Source organism: Pieris napi, chromosome 2 (genome assembly GCF_905475465.1).
Source record: "Pieris napi chromosome 2, ilPieNapi1.2, whole genome shotgun sequence".
NCBI classification, from domain to species: Eukaryota; Metazoa; Arthropoda; class Insecta; order Lepidoptera; family Pieridae; genus Pieris; species Pieris napi.
The window spans coordinates 7,132,079-7,152,170 of NC_062235.1; the positions used below are offsets into that span (position 1 = coordinate 7,132,079).

At 33.5% G+C, this 20,092-nt stretch overlaps 2 protein-coding genes across 4 annotated transcripts; one reads left to right on the forward strand and one right to left on the reverse strand.

Annotated features, from left to right (window-relative positions):
• Positions 1 to 3,572: 3,572 nt before the first annotated feature.
• LOC125061380 lies at positions 3,573 to 16,621 on the forward strand. 3 transcript variants are annotated; one of them, XM_047666800.1, is made up of 8 exons: positions 3,573 to 3,828; positions 5,723 to 5,799; positions 7,579 to 7,733; positions 8,679 to 8,923; positions 11,462 to 11,674; positions 13,642 to 13,729; positions 14,377 to 14,611; positions 15,996 to 16,621. In XM_047666800.1, the coding sequence occupies exons 1-8, from the start codon at positions 3,683 to 3,685 to the stop codon at positions 16,337 to 16,339; spliced, it is 1,503 nt and encodes a 500-aa protein (XP_047522756.1). In that variant the 5' UTR covers positions 3,573 to 3,682; the 3' UTR covers positions 16,340 to 16,621. The 3 variants fall into 3 exon arrangements, with proteins under 3 accessions (XP_047522756.1, XP_047522764.1, XP_047522772.1); XM_047666808.1 differs by having other exon boundaries at positions 3,656 to 3,828; positions 5,723 to 5,803; XM_047666816.1 differs by lacking the exon at positions 5,723 to 5,799 and having other exon boundaries at positions 3,661 to 3,828.
• Positions 16,622 to 16,661: 40 nt separating this feature from the next.
• LOC125061394 (palmitoleoyl-protein carboxylesterase NOTUM) lies at positions 16,662 to 20,092 on the reverse strand. The gene is made up of 3 exons (XM_047666831.1): positions 19,909 to 20,092; positions 18,123 to 18,226; positions 16,662 to 17,940 (listed from the first exon to the last, which is right to left on the reverse strand). Exons 1-3 carry the CDS (start codon positions 19,954 to 19,956, stop codon positions 16,803 to 16,805), a joined length of 1,290 nt encoding a protein of 429 aa, XP_047522787.1. The 5' UTR covers positions 19,957 to 20,092; the 3' UTR covers positions 16,662 to 16,802.

The following is a 20,092-nucleotide window of genomic DNA, read 5'->3' on the forward strand; positions in this document are numbered from 1 at the left end:
TTTAATATTTATTTTGTGTTATAATAACATCGTATTTGTTTTTTTTTCATTTTATTTTTTATTTAAAAAAAATGTCATGAATAAGTTTTAAAATAGTTTTCATTAATTAATCATTTCTTTTCATATCTAAATAAAACTAAGTATTTATCAATAGCTATTGGTCTTAAGTACCAATTTTTAATATTACAAAGCTTGCTGTGTTAATTATTTGATATTACTATGATTTTTTATTCCTAAATAATTATATATTTACAATGTATATTCGCTGAGGCTTGGCGGACCCATGCGATTTCTTCAATACCAAAAGTCCCCTCGTGAGTTGTGTGCTGCGATTTTGCGGGCTACTCGATTGTGAGGAAGTTGCATGGATCTAGTTAGCGCCGCGCCTTCTTAAGTTAGATTATTTTTACACGTGTGTATCCTTTTTATAACATATTTTTATAAGTATCTGATTGTCCGTGTGTGTTGTTTAAGATCAAAAATAAAATAAAATAGATAAGCAACGTAAAAATGAGTGGGATGCTAATTTGCCTAACTCTCAAAACAAATTCTGATAAGCTAAATGCCTAATTACTGTTTATTTTTCGTAACGAAGTATTTTCAGACTAATTATCTTTTGTATAAAAATCTATTTCTTTTGAATTAAATAATTTATTATAACTGAATAGTTCGTTAACAAACAAAATTGTAAGCCCATTTTGTAATAAGCTTTGTGAAATAATTACAATTCTATTAATATAATAAATAAATATAAGGACAAATTTTATTGAATTTCAAAAAGATTCCTTATTAATTGGTTTTTAAGAATTTTATAGTTTTTATATAAACCCAGTGGTCTAAGGTAACTGTTTCCCTAATATTTTTTAATTACAGGTAAGTAGGTGGTCGCATGCCATTGCTTTGATCTCATACATTCTTCTTTTGTAACGATGTTTACTATTACCGGCCAATATCAATTCCATTGTTGTACAACCGGGGTTCAAACACACGACCTCAGGGTCAGCCGCGCTAAGTTACTAGGATAAACACTGCTCTTAAATTAAACTATCTTAACTACATATATAGAAAGATTCCTGCGTGAAGTGTTAATATAGAAAACCTCTCAGATATCGGTTAAGTAGTTTATATACATAGTAATGCACGAGCGCATTCGTCCCAGACGTACATTACTGAAGGTCACATAACGATAAGGTACCTGCTGCCTCGCTAGTGATATCTCTCTACTTCCTTCACTCAGTAGCTTTTCTTAGCGTAGGTGTTATGGATAGACCCGCTAGAGTCGTGACTTGGTCACACCAGCGCGGCGGGTTCGTGATCTCCCCGCTGTCTTTTGCCTTCTACCTTGCCATGACAATGAGTCTGGATTATCTGGTTTGCAGCGGGCGAAATGACCAAAGGTTGCATTGATTCTGCCTAATTTATTGATATTTTCTTTTAGCAGTTCATAGTATGCCTTCAAGAAGCTTCGTCCAACAAAACATCTCATAATATATTTATTGAAATTTACCTACGATTTTTATTGCGTAATAGAGTAATTACTTATTAATTAAAGACTATGTTTAATTTGACCTTCAATATTCTTTATTTTGATTCAACTCGCAAGTTATATTGTTTGCGGTTTTATAAACGTTATAATATTATCTTAACAAATCAACAGAAACAATGAAATCGGTCGTATATACACATTCAATCTGTAATCTCTTTTAATCTAAATTTATTGTTATTTAAATTGATTGGGTATTTTCCTATAATTATACCTACGTAAAATGATATTCATGTTTTTTTATTAGTTACTATGCTCGGTATTTTTTTATGTAATAGGAGGCAAACAGACAGAAGGATACCGCCCGCCCTTGGACACTTACACTGCCAGAAGGCTCGCAAGTGCGATGCCGGCCTTTCAAGAATTGGTACGCTCTTTTCTTGAAGGAACCTAAGTCGAATTGGTTCGGAAATACTTCAGTGGGCAGCTGGTCCCACATAGCGGTGGTGGGCGGCAATAACTTAGAAAGCCTTAGAAAACGCTCAGTTGTGGAACGACAAACGTCGGGGTGATACGAATGGTATTTTGTATTCTGCCTTGACGTCCGTCAATGAAACTCAGCTGCAGGTATTAATAAAATTTGTCAGTTATATTTCAAATAATTATATAAGCAAACTCAAATCCTGTCATCATTCTACTCCATTACCTCAGTATTGAAGAATCCATTTATTCGGTCCGCTGCATGAATTGACCAGGACTCTGATCTGTACAAAAATATGGAAAACAACAAAGTTCTGATGAGCCGGCTCTTGGTTTCGACACGTTTCTGTTTTGCGATATTCTGATCAGTTTGCTAATTGCTGCTGTTGCCATCTGTGTTCGCCTACGGATTTCCCCTTCATATCCTCCCTGGTTACTAGTGATTCTCAATATAAAAATTTGTCCACAAATTCAAAGTCCAGCAGTTCTCCAGAACGTGTGAGGAGTCCATCCCGATCCACTAACGTGACTTGCCTTTACCTTATTAATAGAAAGACCGACCATTCGCTTGCTTGCTGCACTCTGGTAAAAAAATCCGCCATTTCTCGTTCCGAGGAGGCAATTAACGTTGTGTCTGCGTATCGGAGGTTCTTTGGTTCCCTCTAATCAAAATGCCTCCACCCCAATCTTTCATTGCTACCCACATAATATATTCGACATAAATATTGAACAGAAGGATGAATCCCTGTCAAACCCCTCCTTTGGCTAAACCGGCTTGTTCGTTGACTGTTTGTCTGCAGATATGATTGTAACCGTCCGATAACTATGTGGCACAAATATGGAGCACTTTTCTACCGTGCGATATAAGAGGTACTTGTTCGATAATTTTCGCACTTCTATGTCGAGTGATTCTGCCCAGTCCTTTTGTTACTTGCCCGATTCCCAGATCTGGGAGTCTATCTAAGATCTACATGTCTTTAATGATTTGGACACCTTTTTCTGCGAGGTTATTTAGTTCTTCAGCGAATATATTTTCATTTCCGGTGGACATGTTTACTTTAATTTTCCTCAGCGCTTCCCTGATCTCAGATTCCAATATTTTAGGCTCAAGGTTTTCACTCGGCGTCAGTGACTCGTAGACTTGTATTAGTTTTGGCAATACAATCGCCACCTATCAGTTACCTGATCAATCTCGGTTAGAAGTTCTACAATAATACATATTTATTAAACTTCTTCAGTCCTAGCCTCTAGGATAAACACTTCTCTTTAATATAATAAGTGCCTTAATAGAGTATAAAATATAACATTGTAAGACACCTGCATGACATGGAAAAATCATCTCATACCTCGTATTAGGTTTAGCGCAAAAGCGTTACCACTGATGTTTGTACTTAGATAATTTAAAAATCGTTGCAATAACATTACTAGCTACATCAATATCATACGTTATGATAATAGCAGTTGACACACGTATTTCTATTACAAATAATATGTACACAAATAAGCTAATCCATTATACCTTGTAGGATGTGATTGGGAGTTGATACGTAGCATCCGGGGGCTGCACGTGGTATCTTCGCAGGCGCGTGCGACAAACGGAACCACAGAGTTGATATATCGAAACTGTGAGATCCATTATTGACGTAACAATGACCATACTTTGAGTAACATAGAAAGTGTACGTTAGTAATCCATCATGCGACGTACGTGACGAGCAGGATGCGTTTGATTGCGTTCGCGCAGTTGCGAAAGAACGCCAAATCTTTAATCTGGTTCAGTGGCGCGGGAGCCACCAAGCGTGATGGCCGTGTCTTGGGTTTCTGTGGCCTTCCTTGCCGCTACGGCGTTAGGGGCTTCTATTGGACGTAAGTAAAATAAGCACATTTGCTAACTAACTTTCAGTATTAATTTTGTTTGGATATTTTATACATTTTTAATCTGCATTACGGTATAATTCCATTTATATTAGCAGACTCTTTTCATGGTAGTATGGTAAATAAATTTCGAACGAATTTAACTACTTCTTATATTTGAAATAATACTACAACTGTTTGATTCGATTAAACAAAGTCTATGTAAAAATTAATTGAATTAATTTTGGTGTACCTTACACAAGTTGAGGCGTTATGTTACTAGATATTTGCTTTGTTAATTCGATACCTAGATAAATAATGTCTGTCATTACATTCCTCTATATAATTTCAGTCACCATTAAAGATATGAATCAGAGATTGTTTCAGATCTTACAAAACAAAAACATATATATTTTTGCTTCGTCTGGATTCGAATTTACAGTATTTTGTTTTAGAATTTTCTGTCACTGACTTTAGATTATAAGTATTTATAAAAACAAAAAGTATTTCTTATATCTCGTGAATAATTATACTTATAATTAAATAAATAAATTAATTTTAACAGTATTTATCAGACCATAAGTACCACCTACTTATTAGTGTCTGTTCCTAGTGCTTGCGTAAAGGAATACGCGGTTAGACTGACATTAACCAGTTATGTCACTTATATAATTGTTTAACCTACTTACACTTGGCATACAAAGCAGAAATTACATACAAATCATTAAATATATAATTGACCTACTGACGTACCCTATAAAGGCTTTGTTTTGTATTTTTATAAAAGCATATAATCTGATAAACTCTAATTTAGGCACGTAAAGTTATTCGAAGAATACAAATAGCTTATAACCTTCCTCGTTAAATGAACTATCCAGCTACTGCTAACTATAATTATACAAACTTATCAGCAGTTTGCAAAATAATATTACATATATATGTGTTGATTTTATGTCGTTAAGTGACATTGTGATTGAGATATACACAAAGATATATTTAATTAAGCTCTGCACTTCAAGATTGATATGTATTCCTTAAGGAATCGAATACACGCGCGTTTTTCAGTTGGCCTTGAAGTAAAACTTGGCATTGGTCTACTTTGAAAAAATATAGAGACGTTTTTAGAGAGAAATATAATATAAATAGAATTATAAATAAAAGTTAATTTTCAATCGGTTTTGAAAAATCTACATATTATCAAATGTGTCAAACACATAATGATATCATTACTGTTGACAAGTTGCAGTAGTGTCAACGATACAATGTGTCTAACGATCCATATTTATCATTTCTCCGGTCATCAACCTCTACCTTAGTTTCAGCAGTTACTGTATATTTTCGTGGCAAAATATAATAAAATTGAATTGAGATATTCAGTGGTGTGTAACATTGCAACTGTATGAAAAGTAATTTATTACCTTCTTGTGACAAATATAATAGATATTTGATGATGTCTTCTCGTGTATGCTACGAGAAATAACCTGCTATCTACCACGCGCCAACTTGAATCTTTAATTAGTGCCTGTGCACTTGAATCCCAGGGTCTAATGGGAACAAAATCAAAGTTGGAGGAAAGACTAATATAATGTATTTATTTATTTTAATTATATATTAGCAGTGTTGGCCTAGTAGCTTCAGCATGTGACTCTCAACCCTGAAGTCGTAGGTTCGATCCCGGGCTGTGCACCAATGGGCTTTGTCTATGTGCACATTTAACATTCGCCCGAACGTGAAGGAAAACATCGTGAGGAAACTAAGTAATGTAAGGCTAAGGCTAGCCATTAGACCCGAAAAGTCGACGGCAAATTATCATGAAACAGATACCGATTTTAGCGCCGCAAATTTAATTTTTATTTTTATTATATAAGATGACAAAATATAATTCGTACTTTGCTTTGAATTTCAGTTTCATTCATTCCATATCGGACCCCATCATTGGAAACGCCAATAAACACCAATCGTATAATGCGGATTCTAAAACGTGTATGTACGTAGCTAGGTCGGGAAATAATTCGGTGACGGATCGCACTTGTACATAGGCCTATATCGACGAACGACCTTTATCTAGAAAATCTTAAAAAAATATTTATTGATAAATCAGGCATATAATAATGCCTGAACTTAAAAGTAGCCACCACCACCAACGAGTCGTTCGTATGTATACAGCCGATAGCACGAAATAGTACTGCACATTAGCCTATTAGTTACCACAAATTACTAAACAACCACTGCAATATATCACTAACCCGTTAATTTATATTTGAATGGAGTGTTTGTGTTTATCAAGCGACCATTTACCTTGCAATGTTTGCTGAAATATTGCCAAAATTAATATGTTATTTTTGAATGCACTTTGACGGAACTTTAAAAGATTTCAAGGGGGCCTCATAGCCTAGCGGTCTTATTAAGTGGCAGCTAGGTGAGGGGTACCGGGTTCGATTCCCGGTTCGAGGGCAAGTTTTAATTTAATTTAAATTTGTTCTCGGCCTTTGGGAGGGTTGTGCGGTACCGGGCGAGTGCCTAAACCGTACATGGAGGACATGATCGAATTTCTAAGGCAAAAAGCACGAATGATAAAAATCTCATACTTGACGCTGGCTAATGCACAAACCGTGCCAGAGACATAAAAAAAAATCAAACAATTTACATAGTTTTAGTCTGAGGAAATGATATGCGAGTGTTAAAGACTTCCTCCCACGCGATGTTGATTTCGATAAATGCTATTTACTTTTACTGGCTACCTCATACTTTTGCATCTACTTTGAATAACAGTTGCGAATTGTTAATAGTTATCATTGAAACACACATAATAGCAATTTAAAAGTTAAGAATTTTCGAATTTCGCGTCCTACTTAAAATTTTGTAATCTGTTATGCGATTCGCGAAACTTGTTTATATTTTAAGCTGTTAAATATCTCGACTGTTATGCGTTTATTATAATAGTATAAGATCCCGATATACAACGACCTTCACCGAGATGCTTATTTAATGAAACGTATTTTATATTTAATTTAATATGTCAATAAATATAATCCATATGGGTTGCCTAGCAAATTTCAGTCCAGAGTATGTTTAATTAATATTTAAAAAAAAAATTATAATTTGCATGTACATAGTAAATTTTTTGAATTTTTTTCAATCCATATTTTTAATCAGTGTAGTATTATATATGTATCACTATAACCTTCTTTTTTACTAAAGATGTATATATACTTTAGTGTCACATAAAAAATATACACATAAATATTTTTTTATAATAATAATTAAATGATTAAAAACAACCTAACATTTGCATATTCTATGGGCTTCATACTTTCGATTGGTATAGAATTTATCTAATAATCATGCCGGTGAAATGTTTAAAAAAAAATTTTTTTTAATTAATTAAACATACTCGGGACTGAAATTTGCTAGGCAACCCATATGGATTATATTTATTGACATATTAAATTAAATATAAAATTCGTTTCATTAAATAAGCATCTCGGTGAAGGTCGTTTTATATCGGGATCTTAGACCATAAATCAGAGAATAATATATCTACAATAATGTTGCGTATGTTATTGTGGTATAATAGGAACTACGTTCAAAACACTTGTGATATTAATAATAACTTCATTTATCAGTCCATAAATATCATTGATAAACGTGTTTATCACAAAAATTCAAAGAAATGAATTTGTAAATTAAATGTCCAGAAATATAAACTCCTTAATATGTAAAAAACTTAATTCATTTAAAAACCAACGGTTTTAATTTCAGCCGCCACAGAAAAGCAAATATTGGAAAAATCGCTTTGCGGAAAAGTATGGGTGACAATTCACTCTCTTACTATACGTCTGGGAGTCGGGCAAAACTTACTGGATGCTATCGAATTGAACTGGGATTTCAAATCTTGTGCCAACCTCCCTATGCAGGTATAAAATTTATGCCTTTTCAATTTAAACACCATTTTATATATGACTATGTATATTTATTGTGCTATATATGACATATTTGACACAAGAAGTAAAGTAACATAATGCGTACAACCCGAAGGTTCCGATTCCCGGATCTTTAATGGATCAAATTTTGGATGTGTTGAAAAACATTAAGAAGAATCCACAAATGTATCAAGCCCAACGACTTGTATTTCCTACAGCCTTATGTACCTACTCTATAAATAAATTGAAGTGATGTGGTATAACTGCTAAAATTATTTGGCAAAGGATTTAAGTTTTTTATTCAATTACTAGTCCAAGCAATGCTAGGCCGTGGCGTTTTAGTAATAATAATAATAATTTGTGTGTATTTTACGTTGTGAAGTAGCAATATATTAATTTTTCTCACACAATATATTCATCGATAGATGTTTCTTATGCTAAATTAGTTATATTTAAAGCAAGCAGTCTTTGGTTCATGCGAGCATGATACATTTAACTATTTCATACGGGAATCTTTTACATTATTTATATAGGTACGTGTGCTTCTCAGTAGTTATGTTGTTTGGTATTTTTGTCTAATAGGCAAGTCATGATTAGCCTTCTGTACCTAGTGATACTAGAGTTCTTCGTGTAATGTTTCGATGTTTTCCTTCACGAGTGATAAAGTTCTAATGACGCGCATAAAGAAAGAATCAGGCAAATCAGGCAGAGTCGTGACTAGAACATTCGACCTCAGGATTAAGAGTCTACCCACATGCTCATTTTTTTTTCGATCCAAGTCCTGTAACATGAAAAAACAACATCCTCTTTGTAACGATGTACCTACATTTAATGCCAGTATTAAATTACATAAAATAAATTGTAACTAACTTTTAATTTAGCACGTATACCAGACTTATTTACAAACTTTGACTGTGAGTATTATCAAAACCATTCCAGATTGGTTTATTTGGTGCTCGTCCGAGTGGCTGGCATAATGCTTTGGCGGTATATGATGTCACGTCAGTTGCGGGGCACATCGTCACCAACATATCTCTTGGAGAACCTAAACTTCCGGCTGGTTGGGAGTCAGGTGCCGGTCTGAGAGGACCACAGTGTTTGTGGCCATGGGTCGGAGCGGGAGACCAGCATATAACTACATTTAATTGTTTAAAAATACAACCTACTTGGATGGACGATTATGGGTAAGTTTATTAACAGTTTTATGTATTTCAACCAAATTTTGTTTTCATTACTTACTGTTAATGTCTTGTGTCGTATATATCTAATATATAAAATTCTCGTGTCACAATGTTCGTTCCCATACTCCTCCGTAACGGCTCGACCGATTCTTATGAATTTTTTTATGCTCAGTAAGTCTGAGAATCGGACAACATCTATTTTTCATCCCCCTAAATGTTAATGGTTGTCCCACCACAAATTTTTAGACAAAACTTTTTGTTTCTATTTTTTTATGATACAACATACAAAAATACATACATATAACCCTTAATTGTCACCCCTCTACGACCAACCCCTATTTTTTATTATAGTAGATATAAATATGAATCTGATCGGCCGAAATTTAGATCGTACATAAGTTATAGATACCATTACATAATTAAATCCAATATGATTCTCACACATTAAGTACATTCAACCCTTACTTAAACCATATTTAGAAAATTAATCCCCAGTTACTCAGAGTACCAATACATAATATAATATTAAAAAAAGTAAATTGATAAAATGTTTTCTTATCACTGAATTATATATCGCATTTATACTCAAGTAACCAGATAATTCCTCAACAATCTCAACTAAGCTAAGATAATATAACACTGTTTCCAATCTTAAAGGAAATAAACAGATGAATGAGCCAAGATAAAATATTATTCACTCATCGTAAGATCTGTTTGTGAAGTGTCTCGTTACTTTCCTGTCTACGTATTTCCTCACAAGTTCATTGCTTCTAATATTATTCACTTCTTGAGAAGAAAGTGCATAACCCTTTAAAAGTTATGTGAGCTATGAGTTTTAGTTTTAGTCAAAATGTTAGTTTCGTAGCTAAGCATGGGAGGCGTTTGTACCATGTGGACCATCGTGACCATGTATGATGACATTTTCACAGAGGTTTTAAGAGGTGTATCTTGAAGACCAAAGATGGTAATTCGGTTTTTTATTGTATGCTTGGCCCCTTAGGTAGAATACGTAAAGCGATCTTTATAGCTTAGTTTCAAATACAGTGTAAACTCTTTATAACGAATTCCAAGGGACAGAGCATATTGTTATAGAGAGTTTCGTTATACGGAAGGAAGAGAAAAATAAACGAATTACCTACAATAATTTCTAATTTTATAACTATCAATAGGTAAACTATTCTAAACACATATAAAACATAACATAGCGCTTTTCTTTTACTGGCCTTTAAATTTCAGCGCCTCATTTTGTATGCATATTCAGTAAGTCTGAGAATATATTTGAAACCCTTAAATGATAAGGGGTGTCCACTGTCCACTCCAAAAAATTTTTTTTAATTTTTAGACAAATAAACTAATTTTTTGATACAACATACAAAACCAACCCTTAATTTTACCCCTCTACGATAAACCCCTATTTTTTATTATAGCGGATTGTTATTTTTATTGAACTCAAACAAAGTTTCTTAGAAATAATATACATGGCAAAACAACGCTTGTCGGGTCAGCTAGTCGTTATAACTTATATAAATATTAATGTTTGTTGTTATTCTTTAAAAAAATCTGATCTTAGATTTTTTCTTTGTTTATCTCTATCCTTGATATGATAAATTTTTCATTAACTCGATGATAACATTATCAAGGCTTAATTAAACGTAAGCACAGCTTAATTATTATTATTGATACAATCGAATAAAAGATAAATATTTTAAATATTTGTTATTACAAATTTCTTATTACTATTCGCCGTGCAAATTGTTCAAAATGAGTTAACGGTTATACTCGTAATGCATTTGGAAGCTGAAAATCGCGCCGTCCTTTCTTAAATTCGTTAACGAATAGGGTTTCAAATTTGTGGTTAACTTCGTCATATATTTAGCATGCTTTTATTTGTCTATTACTTAAATAAATAACAGATGACGACGATTACGATACTTAATTTCAACAATTATTTCAGAATAAAATATTAAATAGCTATTAAAAAGAAGATAAAATGCTCATACTTTAATACTGGGAAGCGATATCACAGTTCGCTTCTTAAGTAACACATTTTTAAAATATTTTTGGTCGATTTCGAATACCACAGCTTTGACACGCTAGAAAATCTTTGATAAAACGGTGCTATGTAATTTAATTCTAAATTTATCCACTTAGGTGTAATTTTCCGCATCAGAAATACAATCTGTGATAATTAACATTTAAAACTTAATTTTAAAAGGCCTGCAACGCGTGTCCTCTGACTATTCAGAGTGTACATGGGCGGCGGTATCACTTAACATCAGATGAGCCTCCTGCCCGTTTGCACCCTGTTCTATAAAAAAGAAAATCTTGCCTGCTATTGAAATAATAATCTGTTTTGTACAAGTGTGGGCATGATCGTAGTTTAAAAGCGTTCAACTAATCTTTCTGGGTTTGAGACATTAAAAATACAGGTATCGCTTACATTCATTGTTTAAAACGTTGTTACTTACATTTTAATTTATTATAAATCAGAAAAACCCTCAAATATAATTAAATCTATTCTAAAATCTTCTCATGTTTTAGCAACCGAATCAATAATCTTCGTATTGGCGAGTTGGCGATTCCTGGCTCACACAATGCGGGTGCTTGGCGTTTTGATACGGAAATTAGTACAGTGACCAGAGACATTTTCGTACTCTGTCAGGACCAATCTATATGGGCACAGCTTGTCTATGGCATTCGGTACTTTGACTTTAGAATAGCCTACTACGACTTTTATGAAACAATTGAAGATAGGTGAGTTATTTTTCACTTGTTTATACGTGTTTATACATATACTTTTTGTTTTTGTTGTATTCACGGTAATAATATAAGGCCACTCTGAATATGTTAATTAATCTGATCTGTGTATTATGTACATACCGTTCTTAATATTAAATAATTGAATTCACTTAAGAAACTTAAATTATAGGTTTTAGGAAGAAATGACTAGGAAATTGTTAATGAAGCACAGTAAATAAATTTTCAGAAACATAATGAAAAATTGAATATCATATTCCATATAACTTTAATAAATTTTCAAATTGCCTCTTAACAATCAAATTGCCCCACGGTGGGGCGTTTGCCCCACGTTGGAAAACACTAGGTATATACACAAGCATCTAAATATATTTATTATGAATCAAATTTAGAATGTATCGTGAATTTTTGTTGTTGAACTTAAATATCGACGTAAATTAAGTCACAGAAATAAAACAAAATTATCAACAAGTTTACGCTGAGGATAAAAACTATTAAGAACGAAAATTTAAACTGTACTGTCTCTCGGACAACTGTCAGGGAAGTGAAGCGCAACGGGCGACCGCGATTCGCGTAACGCGAATTCCAAACTCATTCTGGTGCAATTTGTTACGTAACTTGACACGCAAACTTCGCTTTAACGAGATATTCAAATCCTGTTTACTTGTGAAAAAGTAAATCGGGTCGACTAGTTCGAATCTCTCAAATTAATTTCAGAGTGTAAAATCCTTTAGAATGAAGTGAAAAGTGATAAAAATACGATAAGGATTGGTGATTATATTCAATGTGACCATAATTCAATGAGGTAAACACATTTCTGCTTATGATTTTAGTATGACCGTACAGTTAATTGTTTATTTAGAAAACCTTACAACTTACTAAACATAATACAAAATAATTGTTAAATCAAAATTCCGATTAAAAGGTTTACAGACTAAACAATAATATTACAGAGAGAATGTGTGTTAGATGTGGGTGTATATTTGAGTGTTATTATCTACATAATAACACTCAAATACTTTCTTATCATAGTATATTTATATTAAAAATTATTTATTTATTTTAAAAAGACACAGTAACGAAATATATACAGACACAGAAAACACACAACGTACAAAAAACACAATACATACAAGTACAACAATGATATGTGTACATTTAAAGGAAAACATTACAATTATAATTGACAATAAACTAGATAATTTTATTCATATAATCATGCTAAATACGTTTTGTATTGACAATTTTCTTAACCTACAAAGTAATAATAAAAATTATTGAAAAGAAAATTAAAACAAATTTAAAAAGTTTGTTCCCTGTGGCAGTGTACTATTACGCTGGCTGCATTTCCTCGCTGTATTGCGATACTTATTCGTTGAGTCAGGAAAGAACCAGCTCTGGGGTCACCGGTTCTATCTACCAGGCGCCAACTTAAAACTAGATTAAGAAATACAAATATTAAATCAAATGTGCAATTTTAAAATAATTTATAATAATTTCTATCGGTTTTTAGTTATCATTGTTGTAATTATTTTTTCTATAATAGCTCAATTACATTATAAAATATATAAAAAACTGTTGCGTTAATATTCGGTTAATATGAATGAGCCTCATAGTTTTATTCTGAACAAAAAGTATGTTATTATGTGAATAGTGATAGCTTTATAATAAAAGAGATTGTTTCAATATTACTTTATTTGTATGTAACATAATGTATAATATTCTCCCACAAAGTTATTTTAATAGCGCTATATATTAAGCACTTGACGCCATCTAGTGAGGGTTTGCGTAAGATACTCTCATTCACTGTGTTTTTTACCCATTAATGTTGGTAAATTTGTCTGTACGACAAATATAAATATGTATATCCAAAAATTTAATATCTTATTTTAAAATATTCGTAAAAGTGTAAATCAGTTTTGTAGGTATATGCTTACTAGTAACTAATCAAAATTCATTTTTAGATACTGGCTCAATCACAACTTAATTCGTGTCCGTCCACTATTACCTCTCTTGAAAGAAATTAGAGCTTTCTTAGACGTCACTAAAGAAGTAAGTATTTTTAAATTTTTTGCCTACTAATAAAAACAAAATTGACTTAATACATCTATTCTGTGATGGTCATGTAATCATGGATAAGATATTTTATAAGACTGTCTTTGATCAGAACAAAAATTGCATACTAAGATTAATTAGATTTAATTTACTTAAAACCCTAATGGAAATTTTATTCGAAAGTAGTACGGGTTAAGATCAAATTTCTATTATGGTACTTACTAAATACCTGATAGTTTTGTGATTTATTACGTAAGCAATATCGTTGACTATGTGTAATCGCCTAACTTGGACCAATTAGTATCCAAAACTAAAATCCTGGAGCCAAATCTATGCAAAAACCTCGAAATATAAATTGTAAACTCACTACCTTTGCTAGTATTTAATAGATCATATAAGTATTTAATTAATTTAAAGGCATTTATGTTTTGTACGTGGATATATATTATAGTGAAATTTATTTTTTTATATAATTTAAGTCGTGTTTCGAGCGTAGGTTATTTGTATTATGGGTTTATAACTGACGAAACTATCGTAATATATATCTATATATATGTACTATAAAATTCCTATATACAAAGAATGTCTTTTTGGATTTTCGCGAATTCTCTTTTACATTAAGTAAAATTTTGTTAACGTTTCAGGTTGTATTTCTCGATGCGCACCACTTTCCTCTGGGTTTTTACGAGCAAAACGGAGCACCTATCAAATCCGTCCACGAGGGGTTACTGAAACTAGTAAAAAGGGAAATGGGGCCCCATATAGCCCCTGCAAATCAGTTCCATACTGGCGCCGGAACTCGGGGCCCTACTCTACAAAGTTTGAAAGACGCAGACAGGCGCCTTGTCTTCAACTATGTAGATAACACTATCGTTGCTGGTAACTTTTCCTTATTTCTACTTCAGTATATTACACTTGAAATAACTGCTTTGCTAAACGAAAGTATATAAATCAGATAAAACGAATATCTTTGAATTATGCTTTCCAAAAGCAAACTTCGTTTCTGCTTTTAAACATTAATTCCAAAAGAAAATGCTTATTAGCCATAAAATAAGAAACACGAATTATCTCTACGATAATTTAAACACCGAAGGTGTAATTAATAAAAACATAATGTAAGCCTCAATTAGTTAATTACCTAATGTTTAACTATTATTTACTCACAAAGTTACACGACCACTAAGTGAGAAGGGTTTATATGGATAGTTTCTGTTAGCTCTGTTTATAAAAAGCAACCCATAAAGATTTTAAATTTGGTTTAAAGTGATTTAAGTGTGTACATTCTAAGGCCTATATTCGTATCTCAAATCACAATCTTGTCTTGAGCGCTGTCAAATCTATTACAACAAGAAATGGTTTGTTACCTCTGGAAGATGGATTTAAATTTATAGAATACGGGCCTTAATGGCTTCACTTATAAAAAATAACTTTACTCATAAAACATAACGCATTTACTCAAATTTGTTTAATTTTTTCGTAAGGCGCATTTTTCTCATTGGGAAACTTAGTCGCTTTATATACAAGAACTTTATATATTTTTTGTATATTTTAACGATTTGACATGAGCTTCATATGATTTATAAAATTATTTTAGTATTCAAACATTAATCGAACTCAAATATACAGAAACTGTTTTTTCGATAAAGTGTGACAAATGTGTAGGCAAAATCATTATGAGTTGCGTCTATTAAGAGGTTAATATTCGTAATATCACTTCTAAACAACTGAAACCATTTCAATTACGTGTATAAACTATCAAACAATTGTAATTTTTAGAACATATACATTTCATTAATCAATAACAGAGAGACATTCCGTTAGCCCTTAAGGTCAAGGGTAGTTAGTGGTTTTGAGCTCGCCCTTAGCAGAGATACAAGTGATTAAACACAGCTCTAGCTGAAAGTGGGATTACTATACGCCTTTTATACCCTTACTAACTTGCTGACGCTCTTTTTCCATAGTTATTTTTAAATATGAAGGACATGTTGCTGTTAACGGGCTTCTGAAACTCTTATAAAGACTGGGTTCAATAATTTTATTTTAAAATCTATGAAGCCCCAAGTTCCCAAAAGGCATAGGGAAAGCATGTGTATTAGTTTGTTATTGATAACTTTTCCTTTAGATATTGAGGCATTGGGCGCGTGTCTTTTGTTTCGCTAGTTCGTCGTCGTCTCTTTCGAGATCCTTAAATGCTAAGCATCGAAAATTATTAGCTATATAACATGTATTCTATGTAATTATAGTGACAAAAATATTGTTTCAGAAAACAATTGGTTGTGGCCGATACTACCTCATTTATGGGCGAACACAAATAGCCCTAAACAACTTTTCGAGTACTTAGATCGCGCTATTGCCACCTCACCACAGCCGAACGCTCGCTCTCCAATGTTCTCAGCTATGGCACAAACTACTCCAACTGTTCTAGACATTCTATTCGTCAGAGGATCTCTTAGAGCCAACGCGGAAGCGGTCAACAGAAATGTCACTGCTCGACTGGGAACAGTTTGGCGGCAACAAGCTAACATCGTCTCTACAGACTTCTTTCTTGCAAACGATGTCATCGATGTGTCTATACAGATAAACGTTGAACGCTCCAACAGATTATGACGTCATGACCGACCACGGCATCAGAAACTTTTCTTAGACTTTAAGTACACCCACACCAAAGCAGTCTACCGCTCCCCTTGGCTTCCGATCACTTCACACGATCGGTATAAACCCTTGGGTTCACGCGGTCAATTGGTATAAATTGCTAATTGAAAGTATCCGCCACGTAACACTGCCATCATTGTAGGGTGAGCGGGAAATAGTGAGATTATTTAACTTATTTTTGTAAGATATCATACTAGTCTACATTCTCTTTTAAGGGAAATAAATATGTAAATAATACAAACAGTTTTTAAATTTATCACAACTAACAAAAACAACACACAGATTATTACTTCTTTACTTGTTATAAATACTGCAGTATCTCATTACAATAAATAATAACTAACATTAATAATAATTGTACTTGCAACAAAAACGAGGTAGATTCATCGTGCGGATATGCACCTATAGTCTATAAATATCACGTATGTGGTGCCAATAATGGCAAAAGTTCTGCTCGACTCATGCGAGATAAGGCTCGGGCGTCTAGTCCCATAGCAGCAGCCGCTCCATTCACATCGAGCCCAAAACTCTGCAAAAGTGCAGCTAAAGCAACTTCCTCGCCTGTGCGAGGGTCACGCAGTCGCGGACACGAGCCATTGCATTGTGGCCATGAACATCTCTCTATAAGCCTCCTTGGGGCACATCTTGCATGCTCACGTCTATTAGGGGCACTAAAACGTTGCTCCCAACATCTGATCGCTCGGGGCAGCGGTATTCCGGAAACATTAATCGCCAGCCATTCAGGTCTTGCCAAGGCCCCGTGGGCAATACAGGCAGGAGCAAATGTTGCCCTCACACCTTTTAAGCTCGAACGCAACGCTGTTCCAGTCTCATGAACTGCATCCCACTGCGCACGAGTTCGAGGAGCTCTTACGCCTTCTGCAGTCAATTGAGCTGAGTCAAACAAATACTGAAATACAAACAATGGCGTTCGAATGTGCGGATATAGCCGATATCCAAAATAACACAGCCATGGCTTTTCTCGAAATTGTCTAACGCAAGATGTCGGAGGAGACCCTTGCCATAGAGAATGGCCGAGTTTCGCTATCGCATCAACAGAAATACGTCTTGCCCGGGTATGTCTGTCCAGGAACCAGCCCGAGTCAGCGATAGCTGCCACCCGAATTCCATGTGTTCTTAGATTTCGTCTTGCGGCATCTGCGTGAAGCATAACTCCAGTTCCTCCAGCACTTGAACCAACGAGTAGAACACGTCCTTTAAGACCAAACTGCAGCAATTCACTGAGCACAGCTTTAACAATCAGACGGCCAGTGAATACAAAGCTATCATTGGATGACTTGGTTCGGGTTCCAGCCCACATATCACTTGAACAGTATGGCAGGAGGACGTGATTTGAGTTGTGCCATAGAGGGTTGGCTGCTGGATCCATGGAGAGCAAAGCCGGAGCTCTGCGTGCTCTGGGCCAACGTGCTGAAGACATGAGACCCGGCCTTCTCTTCCAGCGTGCTCTGCAGGATTTAGCATCCCAGCAGTATCCACCGCCTTCCAAGTAGACGACCCAATGATGGCTGTTTGTTCCGCGACGTATGTAGTATCTGAAAATCAATATTCTAAATTTAATTCAGAAGGTTCAATATAGTCTATCAATGTAATCTATTAATTGTTATTTAATCCACCGAACATATGCATTTTACATATATAATAGGCAAGTACAATATCAGTCATTTATAATTTTTGCAACACGTTTTAAAAATACTTTATGTATATTAATAAATACCCGGCAGGTGTTCCATCGTTGCATGTAAGAGACGTGTTAGACAGCCACACGAGTCGCAAGCTGTCTGGAGGGGCCACGCTCTCACTCGCAGCGGTTAATAATAACTGAAAATTGACAGTTTATAGTTAGTGTACATCTATGCTGTTAGTAATGAAATATGGCGATATAAAATAGCCATTTTAATTTCTTACGGATTAGAACCCAAGACGTGTCATTTTTGGAATAGTAAAAATAATTAAAGAACTCCAACAATTCCTTTATCAAGCTAGCTTACCAAACAAAAAACAATTTACTTTGCTATTACAAAGAGTTCAAGATTAAAAATAAATATTTCTTACATGAATAATACAACCATCGTATTAAAATAATATTTAAAGCTAAAGGTATTTTATTAGTAAAATGTTTCTAAGTAATTCACAATAAGACAGTGACGACGTTCGACGAAAAAACAATTAATGTAAGAAAATACTAGAGACACTTGTTTGAATTATTTTTTTATGTCAACTAGAAAAAAATACAAAAAATTAACTTTCCCCGAGCTTTTGGGTAGACGTGAACACACGTTATAATTACATTTGTGATTCGTTTTCCGCCTCTGGCGGGTTTTGAAGGCCCAACCGAAATGTTAATCCTATCGCAAAGCTGGTACAATCGGAAACAATGCGTTTTTGTGGATCAATTCTGTGCCTGGTCCCTTGTAGTGTTCTAGGAAGAATACTTAAAGCTAAGAGCCATTTAAAGAGACATACGCGGGCGATCTTTTTAATAAGGTTGACATACATTTTGCATGAATCGTTTAAAAAATAGAAAATAAATTAATTTTATTTTTTTTAATACGGACATAATTAATATTTTTTTGAAAATTATAACATCTGTTAAATCTTTTAAAAACTTTTCAAAATATATACAAAATATGTGTATTATTAATGAGCATACTAGTCGGACGAAGAGCCTATACAGGTGTTAATAAAAACATCTTTATAATAAGCATATTTTTATACAAGTATTTTACTTTTAATAGTACTCACCAAATCATTTTGCTGTTAAGTTTTACAATTATCTTTTGTTTATTTCATGATACTTGTAACTTTAATAATAATAAGTTTCCAAAAAAACTATACCTTTTTTATGTAATTAAGTTTGTTTTGATTTTTAAATAGCACAAAAAATTCGCCATTTCATAAATGTCCTTTGCAACGCAGAAGTATAATTTGCATTACAAAAGGTATTTGTATTTCGTTACATTCATTATTTACCTTCATGTTTAGATATCACGTCTTATCTAGTATTTTCTCATGTTAAACAAATGTTAAAAGGTACTAAATAAAATGTACGAAGACTGTTGTATCCCTTCTGACTTATTTTAAAATATTTATTGTAAAAACGATTTGTTATAGAAACATGTCTTTAGGTATATCTATATTATCATTTTTTTTATTTTTTTATTTTAAGAAACTCTAAAATATATAACTCGTAATACACATATACAGCGTAAATTTCATATAAAAGCGATTTCATTGTTTTTAATTTATATATTATAAAACAAAATATTTACTTTGGAGGATAAGTCACGGCATTATAGTAATTAATTTAATGTGATAAAATATTATTTGATACAAAAAACGTTTCGTTTTTATGTATTTGTTTTTTTTTTTAACACTAGCAGCTAAATAATAACGCAAATACTTATCGCCACATTAAAAAAATTATCTCCCACGGATTTTTCAAAAAAAGAACACAATCACATTCGCACTTCAAATAAACACCGGCGTATAAAATTACGTACACAGAGAGTCCACGTGAGGCAGCAACCAGGAGGTCGGAGGTTGGTCATAGCCACTAAATAACAGCTTTATACTTCATAGCGAGCTCAGGCTGTAGCGCCGCACCCCATACTGACCGTACCACGGCATGATGGCATCGCCACTCGCCACCGCGTGCACAGTAGCGAGCCCCGGTACAAAAAGCCT